Here is a 16,757-nt window from a genome sequence, read left to right on the forward strand (position 1 = left end):
TGGGCAGTCATCAGACAACTGATAATACGTGTCTATTGACAGCCCAAGGAGAGCTCTCTAGTTGTTTATCCGTCTCCCTTCTAACTGTCTCCGATCAGAGAATGCTGCCGAAGTCGCCGTCCAGCTTGATGACATCACCAACAACGAGCTCTCCACAGACGAGGTGTTCAAGGTGGTGGGAAAGGTTAAGGAGCTGGTCAAAGTGGCTAAGATCAACACCCCTCTGGCCAAAACCGTAGTTAGCATCCTCTCTAACGTGATGACCAGCTCCGTGTCAGCCCTGGCTGCAGCCTCAGAGTGGTAAGATACTCCTTTCTGCTCCCATTGCGATTGTCTTTCCTCTCCTCAGAACCCACCTCTTACTGTGTGTCCAGCATGCTGGGAGGGATACATACATGAGTGATGACTATATCTCCCAGGTAGATCTACTGTATGGGGTCTTTGTGTGGTCTCTTTGTACCAAAGTACCAAAGTACTGTGATACACTAATGAAAGTCCATTTTTGTGATAACCCCTAAATGTCTCTCTCTATCTATGTGTAGGACATTGAAGACGGTGGATGAGCTGGTTCAGAAGATAGAGTTTGATGGGCCTACAGAAAACATAACCTCTAAAAATCTGGCTCTGGGAATTTCAGCCCTCAACTACAGCAAGTTCAATGGGACCTCCTTCAGTGCCTTCATACACCCCAACACCACAGACCTCCAGGTACTCACTAAACAGTTAGGGTCAGTGTTATACACAAGAGCTATAGAGACATCAGTATTATCTGCTGCACTGTACTGTACTGGGCAGTGTAGTACTATATATACGGGGACTCCTTGCTCTGCTGTGCACATAGCTCATAACATCCATACCTGCTGGTTGTTGTTTCATTCACAGTCAATGTGCCCTGAGAGTAAATAGGGGTTGTTATGCCCCACCACTACTCCTACTGTGTATGTGAGCCAGTCAGGCAGTCAACCAGTCAGCCAGTCAACCAGTCAGCCGGGGCTTCCAGGAAAGCCTTCCTGTGGAAACTCTCGTTCAGTGTTAAAGGTGACTCACAACCCATCAGACCTGTTGAGTCCATGTCACTTATATGGGAGGATGTATATTTGTTTAAGTCCTTAGTATTTTCAGGACATTCATAACCTTGTGCTGCACATGGAGTCCTGTTATTCAGAATTATGCAATGATCATAGAGTTTAGCAAATATGATTCAGCTGACTAACATGCAAGCCGAGTCCACCACAGCCTTCCCTCTCTCTTGATTTCCTGTGTTGTCACTTTGGTTCACGTGTTTTACCCTATGCCTTTGCCTTACGTGTCAATGCTGTGTCAATACTGTGCCAATGCTGTGCCAATGCTGTGTCAATGCTGTGCTGGTGTTGTGCCAGTTCTGTGCCAGCAGAAAGGGCACATTTTAATCATACTCCACCACATGTTGTGGATGATGTAAATGATGTGACAAGGCATGTGTGGTGGCATGTCAGGGCACTGGGACAACAGAGGTTTGCAAAGGACCTCCAGATGGTACAGCAGGGGACTCGTTATATAATCAGCATATTAGTCAGCAGGCACCTGTCTACATTGGCAAATCAAATACTGTCACATAGGATAGTCTATGGTAAAGCCAATGGTCTAACTAGCTTCTCTCCCACCAGATTGCCTTTAAGTCGGATCAGCTGAACCCCCTGGCTCAGGTCACACTGCCAGCTACACTGCTCAACAACCTGACCCTGACCAATGCTGAGATCGCTGCTGTCTCCAGGATCAACTTCATGTTCTTCCGCAAAACAGGACTGTTCCAGGTTTATACGTCTTTTAGATGGAATGTATCTGATTTAGTGTGTCCTTTCAGCATATAACTGTATGTTTTCTTTTCGCACGCATCCTTTTCATGGATGGTGACTCATGTGTCTGGTATGTTAAAATAAAGGTGAAATAAAAAATGTTAATCTATAGTTATGAGTGACATGTCCAGGTTTATAGCTCTGTTTGATGGAATTCAACAAATTTGGTGTGTCTGTAGAGTGTGTTGTAATTTATCTTATTGCTTCCTACTAATGCATGGTGATTTGTATGCCTGGTTTGTGAATTTACAGTTTTCAGTGGCATGTTTTTATATTTCAAAATTGAACTTTTCTTTGATCATTCACAGGATAAACAGGACGGGCTATATCTTAACAGCTATGTTGTGGCCAGCAGTGTGGGCAATTACTCCATCAGTAACCTGCAGGATCCCGTGGAGATCGAGATAGTACACCTGAACTACCAGGTAGTCTGCCCGCTCTCCTCACCTCTGCTTTCCTCACCTCTCCTCACCTCTCCTCACCTCTGCTTTCCTCACCTCTGCTCACCTCTGCTCTCCTCACCTCTCCTCACCTCACCTCTCCTCACCTTTCTATATGCCCTGTCACTCCTCTGTTTTCTTCTTTGTTTTCTCCCTCGCTTATTTTTTTTCTACTTTTATTTTGATAATGAACTCATTCCACATAGGTTAAAAAAAATAAATCTGTTACCACCCAGTTGATAATATTTGATTCCTGATGGTACTTCCTCAGTTAAAGTAGTAGTACAATACAAATTGCCACCTGGAACGTATGCCTGTAGTCAGACAGTGATTAAGTGTGTCGGTGTCTTTCAGACAAAACCAAAGCCAACCTGCGTGTTCTGGGATTTCACCATGAAGAGTAAGTCTGAACAAAATATTTTGATTTTATTTTAACGAAAAGATATGTCTCCAAATACAATTATAGAATATACTGTATCTTTGTTTCCACAAGATGGTGCAGGTGGCTGGAACAGTAAAGGCTGCAGGGTTAATCCCATGTCCAATAGAAACAAGACTATCTGCCTCTGTGATCATCTCACACACTTTGGCATCCTAATGGTAAGACTAAATAACCTGTTTACAGGCTCTTCCCTCATGACTCTGATAATTTAAAACAGTAGTGTTTCCTTGTATAAAATGGGCTAGTGTGTCTAAGATCTTTTGTCTTCTCTGTGAAGGATATCTCTGGATCCGCTGCACAGATTGATGAGAAAAACACCAAGATTCTCACTTTTATCACCTACATCGGATGTGGCATATCGGCCATCTTTTCTGCTGCAACGCTTATGACTTATATTGCCTTTGAGTGAGTGTGTGTGTTTCCATCCATATTACATGTGACTAGGAAATCCTCCTATAACTAGTCTTCTGAATCAACGTCACCTGGACTCTTGGTTCTAGTAATTGGCCGTGATATTATAAGAAAGACAACCAGAACTGTAGTCGTCACAGTGTTATTCAGTGTATGTCTTGTGCAGGAAGTTACGTCGTGACTACCCCTCTAAGATCCTGATGAACCTGAGCACGTCGCTGCTGTTCCTCAACATGGTGTTCCTATTGGATGGCTGGCTGGCTTCCTTCGATGTGGAGGGCCTGTGTGTAGCCGTGGCCATCTTCCTCCACTTCTTCCTGCTCACATCCTTCACCTGGATGGGCCTCGAGTCCATCCACATGTACATCGCCCTGGTCAAAGTCTTCAACACCTACATCCGGAGGTACATCCTCAAGTTCTGCATCGTCGGCTGGGGTAAGTGCCACTAAAGTTGGATTAACTAATTGCTATACAGTATGCTGTATGTGTCATATTCTTACATCCTATTGAAATGCATGGTAGCATGAATTATTTACGCTATACACTGCATTTTCAAATTTGTTTGGATCGTGGTGTACCTGAATTGTTATTACCATGTCTCACTTCCAGGTCTGCCTGCTGTGATAGTGGCCATAGTGGTAGCTTTTGACAGAAACTCCTATGGGAAAATGCAGTATGGAAAGGGGGAGACTGGACAAGGCTCTTCTGAATTGTAAGTCCTGCATCAAGTTCAAGAGATACGATAGAAAACATAATATAAGGTATGTAGATGGAGCCTTAGAGTCGAGAAATCCAAGTGTATGTTTTCCCGTATGGCAGTCATAGGACCAGGACTAATGTATGTATACAGTATGTTATATAGATCCAGCCTTCCAGCTAAAACATTTCAGTTAACCTATTGCATCCAATATTACTAATCCCCTCCCAGCTGTTGGATCCGGAGCCAGGTGGTGTTCTATGTGACGTGTGTGGGCTACTTCTCTGTCCTCTTCCTCCTGAACGTCGCCATGTTCATCGTGGTTATGATCCAGATCTGCGGTCGTAACGGGAAGCGCAGCAACCGCACACTGCGTGAGGAAGTGCTGAGGAACCTGAGGAGCGTCATCAGTCTCACCTTCCTCCTGGGCATGACCTGGGGCTTCGCCTTCTTCGCCTGGGGACCCGTCAACCTGGCCTTCATGTACCTCTTCTCCATCTTCAACTCACTGCAGGGTACAGGGCCTCCCTATGGTGCGCTGTGCACCCTAAAGATAATACACAGTAGTGTTGGTGACTAATTAAGGATATGTGAATGTTTGGCTCAAAGGTGTATTTTTGTGTGTGTATTTTTTTAATAAATATTTTACAAAGCAGGTCTGTATTATATTAAATGTTAAGAATTATAAGTAGTTTCTTCACTGCCATGTCATGTACTATTTCTTCCATCAGAGGGCTCCTTAGTACAACATCTGGTAGCTGAAAGCCGAACCAACCCAAGCTCTCTTTTGTTTGTCATCTCTGTCATCTTCGTTGTTATTTAACAGCTTTTTCCTTTATTGTCCTTCTCTGGCCAACAGGTTTATTCATCTTCATATTCCACTGTGCACTGAAGGAGAATGTCCAGAAACAGTGGAGGAGATACTTGTGTTTTGGCAGATTCCGCCTGTCAGACAACTCAGGTAAAGATCTGACAGGAAACAGACTAGAAATAGACTCTTCTTACTCTCAGGAAAAATATCTGGCCTGATATTCAGAACTGTTATCATACTACCATCATATCAGGCTTTAGATGAGAGGAGGGAAATTACTGTACTTGTACATTGCTAATAAAAGTCAGATGTGATTATGTGATAAAGATGATAAGGTAATAATATTTGATTTAATATTGTCCAATGTTAATAGAATTCCTATTGAAATGAAAGTCCTGTGAAACTTCTGTGCAGCTAGTTAGACTCCAGATTTCCAAAGTAACAAAGAACAGTGGTTATAAAACCTGAGAAGTCTTAGATTTATAGGCAATCAAATACACAGAAACTCCATAAAACCCTGCCCTAATAAAAAGTTACTTCACTCTTTATATGATTTTTTCCCCCAAATAAGCATTTGTGAAATGTGTCTTGTTGAATGGCAGAATGCAGCAAGACAGCCACTAACAACACCAAAAAGGCCAGCTCAGACACCGTGAGGAAGTCCCTGTCCTCCAGTTCTTTTGGCTCCAGTACAGCAAACTGGACTTCCAAGGCTAAAGCAACTCTAAACCCCTTTGCAAAGCGCAGCAGGAATGCAGGTAAGACACGATGGGAGGGTCTAATATTGAGCCACACACAACGTTTGTCTACTTTCAGTTGGTCTTTTTCATTGACCCACATTTAATTTATACAAAAGTTTACATTTTGTAGTTATGAAAAGAAGGATACTTTACTTAACTCTGCACACTTCCTTTTTCCTCTATTTTTATTAGCCGGAATGTGTGAAACATTTATTTTCTTGCTTTTCTGTTTACAATATGTCATTCCTGGGCTACATAGTGGCTGATCTCCTGTATGTATTTATGTTTGTGGTGTGTAGATGTAGCCCACCAATAGCACGAAGGAGAACCTCCTGAGGTAAACTGAACTGCATCAAAGCCAGCCTGACTCCATGCTTTCTTACAGTGTGATGTAATGTTGTGTTATTGGCCTTTCACCTTTAGAACATGAAGGCCTGGATTCAACCTAACAGCTGTTGGTTGCACTTATCCTTAACACTTAACACTTATCCTTAACAGAACAATGCAGCATTTAATAGTTTGAAATATAAATATTGTGTGACATCTTGGATTTAACACAACATGTGGAGGATAAAAATTGACATTTGTGCATTTGGTTTCAATGCAAAATGCTACCTTTGATAGTTAGATTGAATCCAGATTGAATGGTGACATGAAGACTCTATAACACAAGGAGCTCTATTCTGCCATTGTTCTCTCTAAAGTCATTGAAAAACATCTCAAGATTTTAATCAGACATAACATGCTATAACAACATTGATGTTTAATTTGGTTCGATATGAATACAGATGTAGTTACATGTGACTGATTTGACCAATGAGAGAGTTTGGCAGGTGAGCTCCTTTGCCTTCTCAGCGGTTCTGGATGTCTCTCTCTCATACCACACTAATTCTGCTCCCCTAGGATGCCTCTGTTTTCTGCTAGCAGCAATGATACCACAGTAAACACACAGCTTGCATTTGTAGCATTCCACTGTCACATGGGAAATTGTAGACGTGTGTGTGTGTGTGTGTGTGTGTGTGTGTGTGTGTGTGTGTGTGTGTGTGTGTGTGTGTGTGTGTGTGTGTGTGTGTGTGTGTGTGTGTGTGTGTGTGTGTGTGTGTGTGTGTGTGTGGTGTGTGTGTGTGTGTGTGTGTGTGTGCATCCCTGACCAACGGAATGGAATGAAGATCACCGTCACGCACTGTACAACCAAATGCACAATTCAAGCATGATGTTTGTGCGTTATTACCTGCTTATACACAGACCTTGTGATGATTCGATGGTGAAGTACCTTGGCTACCTGAGGATTTTTGTTGTGACCTTCAATATTAAGCGCATGTTTAAAATCTGGTTTAAAATGGTAATGATGAAGGTGCAGTATAGACACCAAGACATGCAGCAACGTGTTACAACATGTTCTTATCATTAGGGTCTTCATTTCACAGAGATCTCAGATAATGTAAAAGATCATTTGTCAGCATCCACATGCATAGATACTCTCCCTATTATTTGCCTCGTTGAGGTGGGCCACAGCTTCAAGAGAAAATCATTGAGCATTCATGTTAGGTGTGCAGTGCATTCTCCTATTGCTTCCAGATGTGTGCCTTAGAGAGATAATCTGTAATTGTCATATGATGTTGTCATATTGGACTGATCCAACAAGTAATGGCATCCCCCAGCTAATGGACTAATTTAGTCTGACAGCGTATAAAGCAGTGGGTGTCACATCCTGAGAAACGAAGGCTATCATGCATGAAGCACACTGCCAACAAAAGGTGGCCTCCATACCCTACTTGACATATCAGCTCATGGATTTAGCAGAATATACATATTGATTTATTGTGTACACATTTTAAAGGCCCAATGCAGTCATTTTTTAAAATCACAATATCATATCATTTCTAGGTAACAATTAAGTGGGGCAGCAGGTAACCTAGTGGTTAGAGCGTTGGGCAAGTAACCGAAAGGTTTCTGGAGTGAATCTCCCAAGCTGACAAGGTAAAAATCTGTTGTTCTGCCCAGGTAGGCTGTCAATGTAAATACCAATTTGTTCTTAACTGATTTGCTTAGTTAAATAAAGGTTAAATAAAACATTTTTTTTTAAGTACCTTACTGTAATAGTTTTCCATAAAAATAGACAAAAATAGCTTTTTAGCAAAAACTATTTCTCAAGCTAGAATTTTGCTAGGACTGTCTGGGAGTGGTCTGAGTGAGGAGGGAAAACTTAAACCGAGCTGTTGTTGGCAGATAGGTTTGGAACTCTCTTTGTTATTGGTCTATTAGTGGGCTCCCGAGTGGCGCAGCGGTCTAAGGCACTGCATCTCAGTGCTAGAGGCGTCACTACAGACCCTGGTTCAATTCCAGGCTGTATCACAGCATAGGGCGGCGCACAGTTGGCCCAGCGTTGCCCGGGTTAGGATTTGGCTGGGGTAGGCTGTCATTGTAAATGAGAGGTAAAAAAATACAAAATATTAAACAATTTACCACCTGGTGATGTCACCAGGCAAGCCGAAACTACCGCCCATACAAACAGACTGATTAGAAGGTCTCATGTAGATTGTATTTTCAACCAGCAACTATCAGGAAATAACAAGAATAAAATTGTTTACACTTTAACAGTGATGTACAATATGATACAAAACACAGGAAACTGAATTTTGTCTGCACTGGGACTTTAACGATGACCTTATATTACTTTACCATGGACACGTGTAATGTAGTGAGCAGTAATGACTCTATGAGACATGTTGATTATTGTTTTGGTGGAAGAAACAGTTTTGTAGGATCAAAGTGAGGATGACATTTAATGAATAATTAATATGTGATAGTGATTATAGCTGTTTATCTCTTGAACTGAAAGCAGACATATATAGCCATACTGTACATCAGAAAGTATTCAGACCCCTTCCCTTTTTCCACATTGTGTTATGTTACAGCCTTATTCTAAAATGTATTAAATAAAAAAATGTCCTCATTAATCTACATACAATACCCCATAATGACAAAGCTAAAACAGTTTTTTTGTAATTTTTGCAAATGTATTAAAAAACAGAAATACCTTATTTACACAAGTATTCAGACCCTTTGCTATGAGACTCGAAATTGAGCTCAGGTGCATCCTGTTTCCATTAATCATTCTACAACTTGATTGGAGTCCACCTGTGGTAAATTAAATTGATTGGACATGATTTGGAAAGGCTCACACCTGTCTATATAAGGTCCCACAGTTGACAGTGCATGTCAGAGCTAAACCCAAGCCATGAGCTCGAAGGAATTGTCCGTAGAGCTCAGAGACAGGATTGTGTCGAGGCACAGATCTGGGGAAGGGCAGCTAAACATTTCTGCAGCATTGAAAATCCCCAAGAACACTTTGGCCTCCATCATTCTTAAATGGAAGAAGTTTGGAACCAGCAAGACTCTTCCTAGAGCTGACCGCCTGACCAAACCTGAGCAATCGGGGGAGAAGGGCCTTGGTCAGGGAGGTGACCAAGAACCTGATGGTCACTCTGACAGAGCTCCAGAGTTCCTCTGTGGAGATGGGAGAGTCTCCCAGAAGGACAACCATCTCTGTGGCACTCCACCAATCAGGCCTTTATGGTAGAGTGGCCAGACGGAAGCCACTCCTCCAGTAAAAGGCACATGACTGCCCGCTTGGATTTTTCCAGAAGGCACGTAAAGACTCTCAGACCATGAGAAACAAGATTCTCTGAAACCAATATCGAACACTTTGGCCTGAATACCAATAATATGTGATAGTGATTATAGCTGTTTGTCTCTCGAACTGAAAGCAGACATATATAGTCGTACAGTGCATTCAGAAAGTATTCAGACTCCTTCCCTTTTTCCACACGTCTGGAGGAAACCTGGCATCAGGCCTACAGTGAATCATGGTGGTAGCAGCATGTGGGGATGCTGTGGGGATGTTTTTCAGCGGCATGGACTGGGGACTAGTCAGGATCAAGGGAAAGATGGACGGAGCAAAGTACAGAGAGATCCTTGATGCAAACCTGCTCCAGAGCGCTTAGGACCTCAGGCTGAGGCGAAGGTTCACCTTCCAACAGGACAATGACCCTAAGCACACAGCCAAGACAACGCAGGAGTTGCTTCGGGACAAGTCTCTGAATGTCCTTGAGTGGCCCAGTCAGAGCCCGAACTTGAACCCGATCGAACATCTCTGGAGAGACCTGAAAAAATCTGTGTAGCCACGCTCACCATCCAACCTGACAGAGCTTGAGAGGATCGGCAGAGAATAATGGGAGAAACCTCCAAAATACAGGTGTGCCAAGCTTGTAGCATCATACCCAAGAAGACTCGGGTCTGAATACTTATGTTAATGTGATATTTCAGTTTATTTTATACATTTGCTAAAAAATCTAAAAACCTGTTTTTTGTGTAGATTAATGAGGGGAAAAAACAATTTAATCCATTTTAGAATAAGACTGTAACGTAACAAAATGTGGAAAAAGTCAAGGGGTCTGAATACTTTCCGAATGCACTGTATGTTTCTACTCTCGATAAGTCAAAATTGTTAGTCACGCTTTTTCCCATACATGGTGGGTTGACAGTCGGGTGAGGAGGCAGCCAGAAGTTCTGTCACTGAAGATGCCAAAGTCTTTGCATTTAAAAGCCTGTGTTATTCCTGAGTTGACCCACTCAAATAATTGAGTTTTGATGGATGTTTTTGCCTTGACATTATCAAATGGAAAAGACCAACCAAAATATTTTATCACTTGGCAAACAATACAAGAATAAGACAAAAACAGATGAAAACGGTTCAAACATTTTGGCAAGATACACAGAGTTATGCATAGTTGTCCGTTGTGGTAGAATTTGAAGGTTGTTTGAAAGTGCATGCGTGTATAGGAATGGTTTCCACAAGAATGCACAGATGCATGTGAACTGTTGCTCAGAAAATATTGGGACTCAATTTAAACAGTAACTAGACATAAACCTAAACCTCAAACATTTTTCAAGATTAAGATACAAGCTGTTTTACACAGAAAACACAGGCAAATCATCTTGGCAAAGCCTATGCATTAGAATTGTTTAAAATGAGTGCCACATATTCAACCTACAATCATATATCGATTTATATCTACTTTGTGTATGTGCTTAGTGATGTGTTTTTCACTTTGCATATTTTTCAAGTGTCTGGAGCCATTCGTTTTGTGTCATTGTGAGTTTAAGAAAAACAAAAAAATGTGCGCTGCACAAAGATCATTGTGTTCTTTCTGAACCATGACCTTGTCTCTCCTTCATATTGAACAGGTAAAGGTTACTCCAACCAGACCAATGCTAAAACTGTCTCCTCAGAGGGTGAGGACTCCTCCTCCATCATTCCCGTGCACCAGGTCATTGACAAGGTCAAAGGTTACTGCTCGGTGCGCTCCGACAACTTCTACAAGAACATTATCATGTCGGACACCTTCAGCCACAGCACCAAGTTCTAGACCACCCAGCACTTCTCTTCCTCTTCCTCCTCCTGCTGCTGCTAGCCCCTAACCCTGGGTGATCTCCCCAGTCCACAATGTCACCCCAGGGTTGTAGCCTCCAGAGCAGCAGGACGGTAGCTAGTAGTATGAATATGTGTATACTGTACAAAATTTGACTCAATCTGCTGGTCCAGTCAGTACTGAAAAGAGAAATGTTGAAATGTATAGTTCTATAGAAAAGAAACGGGAGAAGCAGAGAATGGAGTTTGCAATGTACATACTGTGATGCTAATCTTCAACTGGCTATGTGTTGTGTTATTATTGATGGTATATCTAATAGGCCCCCGTATAATTGCTTCTCAGTTTGTGTTGCACATGCCTAGGGTTCTCAGCAGGGTTATCCTTTCCTGTACAGAAATATCATCCATTTTAGCTGTTCCGTTCTCATTATGCAGTCTGTAGAATGAACGAAAAACATCAAATCTGGACTAAATGTTCAGGCATAGGCCTATATTTCAGACCCAAAGACTAACATGAGGGAGTTTTTAAAAGCTGTAGCATTGTCAATGTGTGTTGAAAATGGAACGGGTTTAGGTGGAGTTGTAATTTGTAGTCGTCTGTTTGTGAATCTTGTGTGTGCTTTTAGCTGGAAAGCAATATTATTCTCCTTTACAGTGCCTTACATGAGGATGTTTTGCATAAAGTGCTTACTTTATCTTGGTCAGCCTATCAACATCATCATCAACACTATGATGAAATGATTTTTCATGTATATTTTTTAAATATTAAGCTTCAGATGCTCTACTACTGAATAACACATGCAGAAAGGAATGTGTAGAATTGGTCCATTAATTTCTACTTCATTTTGTTAACTTTGACTGAGGACAACCTCTGTGGGTGATCTGTGTGTCAAGTGTAATTTCTCTGACTGTTCTATGGATAGAGGTTACCAAACCCCAACCATTAAACCTGGATATGGTAAGGTAGGCCTAGATTCAGTCCGTATCGCGGAAGATCCGCGCTATAGCGCGAATGAAATTTCAAGGCAATGTTTCGGCATTCACGGAGACGGCGTTCATGGTAAACACAGCATATGTTGGCGCAATCGGAAATTTCCTTTACATTTTACTTGCGCTATAACGTTTATCTTCTGCGATACGGATTGAATCCAGTTCATAGTTTCATAAACATTCCACATTGAATCATTTCACAATAGAGCAACTCACAGCACAATGTTTAGTACAGTACTGATTGAAAAGGGACTACAAACACTGACATTATTTGTTCATCCAAGTTAATGCCAACATTTGTAAGCAGCTAAATGTTAATCTGCTCTTCATTGTTGCTTTACTTCACTTAGTCTTCTTTTCCCACCAATAGGGGAACTGAATATATTGCGTTGTGGTAAATGTTGCTGTGTGAGCTATTGTTTTGCGTTTGTGAAGCAATGGAACAATTTTGTTGTTTTACTGTATCTTTATATTTATTTCTATAGAGCTTTTTACATTTGTTGTTCATCTTGAATCCCCAATGCCAGTGGATCAGGACTATGCCCATAGATAGATAGATAGATAGATAGATAGATTTGGAGAGATGCAGCTTGGCGGCAAAACAAAGCATTGATCTTGACCTGGGCAGGCGAACAGGGCCAGTTATATTTTGGAAGCAGTCAGAGCTCTCAATTGTTATTTTCCAGCATCAAGAAAATAATTGAAACATCGCGAAAGAAATTCCCTCGGCCCGAATTTGTTATGATAGAGACATTGCTTGGAAAGGTTCTCGTGTTGAACATATTTGGGGTCTTCAATTCAAGAATGTGTGGGGGGGGATTATAAAGTGGTTTGAGCTAATACGATGTAGTTCTCAGCTTTACTTTGAATTAGATCATGACTGCGCTGCCATCATCTTTATAGATATTTGCATAAAATATTCCAAATGATCCTCTAGGTTATATCTTATCTAGTTCTATCAATGCAGAGGGAATCCAGACGTGATTTGTTTCTGATTCATTTGTACATGTCTCTATTAATTTAATAGGGACACAGAGCTAGAAAATCACTATGGCTACATCCAAACCAACACTGTTCCTTAGTGTTCACTCTGATGAATGTGGCTGGTCTGGCTGTATTCCAAAACATTTTCCAGACCCTGTTGTTTGTTTTTCCACAACTCCTGACAATAATATATTTTCATGAAGCTGTCTCTATGTCTCAACAGCATTGACGAGTTGTGTCTCACCAATAAAGGGAATGAAAAGTAGCTAATTCTATTAATCATAACCCTAATATTTGTCATGTCAAGTCCTATGTACCAGATGAATTTGCTGTAAGACATAACAGTTATGGCTTTTTAATCATTCTCAATTTACACTTACTGACTGTTCTTCTCTGCACAGTTGCCAAGTTTTCACAATGTGGTTTACTCAGAATATCCAATATGTGGTTTGGTGCATATGTGCTGGGAAGAGGTTGATATTCTAGTCATGCTTGCTGCCAGAAGTCAAAGAGGGAAACAACGTTTCAAAACATTTTTCACACTCAAATATTGAAATTATATGGTTTCCCTTTCTTGACTTCTGGAACTGTGCCACATAATCTGGGAAGCCACGGTGGTCCAGCCACGGTGCCTCATCCCTGCCAACATTCACATTTCTATTGTTGACAAACTTACATTTACATTGTTTACATTTTAGTCATTTAGCAGACGCTCATATCCAGAGCGACTTACAGTAGTGAGTGCATACATTTCATACATTTTTTTATATTTTTTAATGTTTTTAATTTAAATTTTATTTTGTTGTTGTTGTTTTTTGTACTGGCCTCCCGTGGGAATCGAACCCACAACCCTGGCGTTGCACACACCATGCTGGCGTTGCAAACACCATGCTCTACCAACTGAGCCACAGCTTCACTGTAATCATAACTGACCTGACAAGTTTGACCAGAAGAGTTCAGGCTTCCCACCATTCTTGCTACGTCTGCCTCTCACAAATGTAGATATCTCTGTATTGTATTACATCAGATTGACAGACCATAGCATTTACATAATCTTATATAAGAAAGCAGAGTCATCCTAAATATATATTTTATACTATCCTATTTACAGTACATGTGGTATTGATGCTTGTACAAAAGCTGAAGAGCATAGTACCAGGTGCTTTCCGCAACTCATGGAAAACATGAAGGAAAACGCTGCACACTGCTGCTCATGCTCCCAGGTGATTTTATTTATAACAACATTTCGACCCTCCGGCATCCTTGATGCTTGTTGTCCCTCAGACTTTTGCGTAGAGACGTACTTCACAGAAAAGGATATTACTAGCATCATCAAATGCATAGATGTGGCGGTCACAAAATTCTGTCAGCGGGCGATTGTCAAGAGAATAACTCGTAATTGGCCGTTAATGAACATAAACACATTTAGCATGTCCAGGCTTCCACACACAGCCTACAAGCCATTTTAAAAAGTCTAATACATCATGTAATATAGCCTACACCTTCACAATAAATTCATTATTTATTTTACACAGGCCTAAAGAAGAATGATACGAAGCAAATGTTTTCTATTTCAGAAGAAAATAATAGCATACTCTGTGTTGTCCTTATGTTAGGTCCTGATGTGGTTATGGCTGTGGGCTACACTAGTTCATTTAGTAGACAAACTGTGCTTATAATTCTGTGGCATTATTTTATAGTATGAAGAATACAATTGAACAAAGCTGAATAAAATATACATATTTTCTTCAATTGATTTGAGGGAGTTCGCACACTATTCTGTGTTGAGCGGTTAGCAAAGAAATAGGTATTCCTATATGCTTCATTTAGTTGTTCTACAAACGTTGGGCTATATGTTTACTTTTTTAATACATTGTAAGGCTGCATGAGGAGACTTGTAATGATGATTTGAAAATAGTTGCTTGAATGGCATGACCTCTGCTTAGGTTTTTGCGCAGGCACACAATAGTCTCTCATTCACAATTTGACAAGCACTTGATGATGCCTCGAAATTCACGACGGCATCCCCTTTGTGGCCGTAATGCACCCTAAAAAAAATCCATGCCTTTGCGGCCCGGAGTGCTGCGTAGTGTCCTTCTCCCTGAGGCACTGCAAAACCCGAAGCCTCTCTCACTCACGTGGCTCTCCGTCACGTGATCGGGTCTTTCTCACAGGCTACAAGTTAAGACGGACACATCCGGGGACACAACTGCGCACATCCTCATCGAATTCCAAGGTGCATATTGAAGATACTGGGAGAACGCTCCACATTTACTTTTTGTCAGCCAACAAGATGAGTAGGCCAAACAAACAGCAAAAGCACTAGCATATGTCAATCTACATTCTCGCATAGTACAAAAGTCTATCTATTCTATTCTGTGCAAGAAATAAATATTCCAAACATAGTCTGGGACAGTTGTGGGACGCGATAGATCCCAAATGAATACAACCACTAGCATGTTCCATTAGCGGAATACACCATGCTTTTATTATAAAGGTGCATTTTTATGGTGAAAATGATCTTTTCACCATAAATTCATGCTAACTGATGTTGTCGATGTCATGTGTTGATAGGCGGTTGATGCGTCAGGTCTGCTCTCAGCGGATGTGTGTCTGTCTGGTCTGGGGTAACGGGTCAGGTATGATAACATGACCCCAGTGATAACCTCTCAGGATGTAAACAGACGTATTCTCGATAACATGGCTCAGATCCTTGCATAACAACAGGTGGATCAGAGAAAGACAACTTCTGGAGAGATATTGAACCTGCTCATAACCTGTAGTGGCTACATTCATTTAGTTTTCTTAGAATTTAGACATAATCAAATATTGTGGCACAGGCAGAATCTAAAACAGGGTTTGCTCGATGGGCATTGCTGCAGTTGAAAATACCAGTGCACTGTTATTCACTATCATGTTGTTATTTGTTTGTTCGGTTTGAGTTCCCAATGGAATCTATTATGAAAAATTAAGAGCAGATTCACTCAACTATCCATTGACACTGCTTTTGGAATGATCTGGCATGGAATTAACGGTTGATCTGATGATATATGACTTCTTCTGAGCACAAAAATGTCAAATATGAAGTTTCAATAAGCAAAACAGATAAATATTTTTTTAACATCCGGAAAAGATTACTCAGCATCTGGTGCTATCGTGATGTGTGTTGTGAAGAAATATACACACTTTCTCTGGAGATATTGTATGAATGAACTCGGTGCTCTACAGAATATGATCTAAAGTAATCATATATGTAGAGAAGAGATGAGATCTACAAGGATTTCAAAACACATCCCTCTCGCTCCTACTCCATGATATACATTTTCCTGACATTATTCCATGAATGTGAGGTTTCCCTTCCCTTGTTAGATTGAATTGACAAGCCACACTCTTAGATACAGTAAAAGGGACTTCAAAAAGGTTATTTGGCTGTCCCCATAAGAGAGCCCTTTTTAGTCACAGGTTGAACCGTTTTTGGTTACAGGTAAGAACCCTTTAGGGTTCCATATAGAACCTTCTGTGGAAAAAGTTCTACTTGGAACCAAAAATGGTTCTTCAAAGGGTTCTCCTATAGGGACCCCGAAAGAATGCTTTTAGGTTCTAGACAGCAATTTATTCTCTACGAGTGCATGTTTAACATTTACAAGCTCAGTGACAGTCTTTACAGGGCCCTGTGTAGGCCTGATGGGGAAGTCTGTGGGCTGTTCACTTCACCACTGAGGAGAAGGTAGAGGCAGAGAGAGAGTATTTGTTCTTCCCCCTCTCTGGGTAAATGAAAGCCCCACACATTCCTCCCAGAGTTTTCCTGTAGAAACCTTCCTGTGAGGTAAACCAAACACGTTCCTGGGGACGCTGGAAATGGAGGAAGAGAGGGCGGGAGGGAGGCACTGGCAGCCACACAATGATAAGGGGGAAGCCATAGCAGCAGTCAGATACTAAACATTCTAAATGAAGGTATAGATATTAGTAACAT

General features: G+C 41.2%; 1 protein-coding gene across 12 annotated transcripts in view; it reads left to right on the forward strand.

Annotated features, from left to right (window-relative positions):
• Positions 1 to 13,049, forward strand: part of LOC106571415 (adhesion G-protein coupled receptor G6-like) — a 62,255-nt gene extending 49,206 nt beyond the window's left edge. For 8 of the 12 annotated variants that reach the window (XM_014144478.2, XM_014144483.2, XM_014144479.2 and 5 more), the window contains 13 exons: positions 99 to 300; positions 543 to 708; positions 1,647 to 1,793; positions 2,144 to 2,260; positions 2,630 to 2,675; positions 2,769 to 2,875; positions 2,995 to 3,122; positions 3,295 to 3,563; positions 3,738 to 3,840; positions 4,057 to 4,358; positions 4,685 to 4,786; positions 5,239 to 5,394; positions 10,627 to 13,049. In XM_014144478.2, the coding sequence (XP_013999953.2) occupies positions 99 to 300; positions 543 to 708; positions 1,647 to 1,793; positions 2,144 to 2,260; positions 2,630 to 2,675; positions 2,769 to 2,875; positions 2,995 to 3,122; positions 3,295 to 3,563; positions 3,738 to 3,840; positions 4,057 to 4,358; positions 4,685 to 4,786; positions 5,239 to 5,394; positions 10,627 to 10,808 (2,027 nt within the window). In that variant the 3' untranslated portion in view covers positions 10,809 to 13,049. Of the gene's footprint in view, positions 1 to 98; positions 301 to 542; positions 709 to 1,646; positions 1,794 to 2,143; positions 2,261 to 2,629; positions 2,676 to 2,768; positions 2,876 to 2,994; positions 3,123 to 3,294; positions 3,564 to 3,737; positions 3,841 to 4,056; positions 4,359 to 4,684; positions 4,787 to 5,238; positions 5,395 to 5,675; positions 5,714 to 10,626 lie in introns of all 12 variants that reach the window. The other 4 variants (XM_014144480.2, XM_014144492.2, XM_045695718.1 and 1 more) reach the window with 2 other exon arrangements.
• The last annotated feature ends 3,708 nt before the right edge of the window (positions 13,050 to 16,757 follow it).

The sequence above is a fragment of the Salmo salar genome, chromosome ssa15 (assembly GCF_905237065.1).
Source record: "Salmo salar chromosome ssa15, Ssal_v3.1, whole genome shotgun sequence".
NCBI classification, from domain to species: domain Eukaryota; kingdom Metazoa; phylum Chordata; class Actinopteri; order Salmoniformes; family Salmonidae; genus Salmo; species Salmo salar.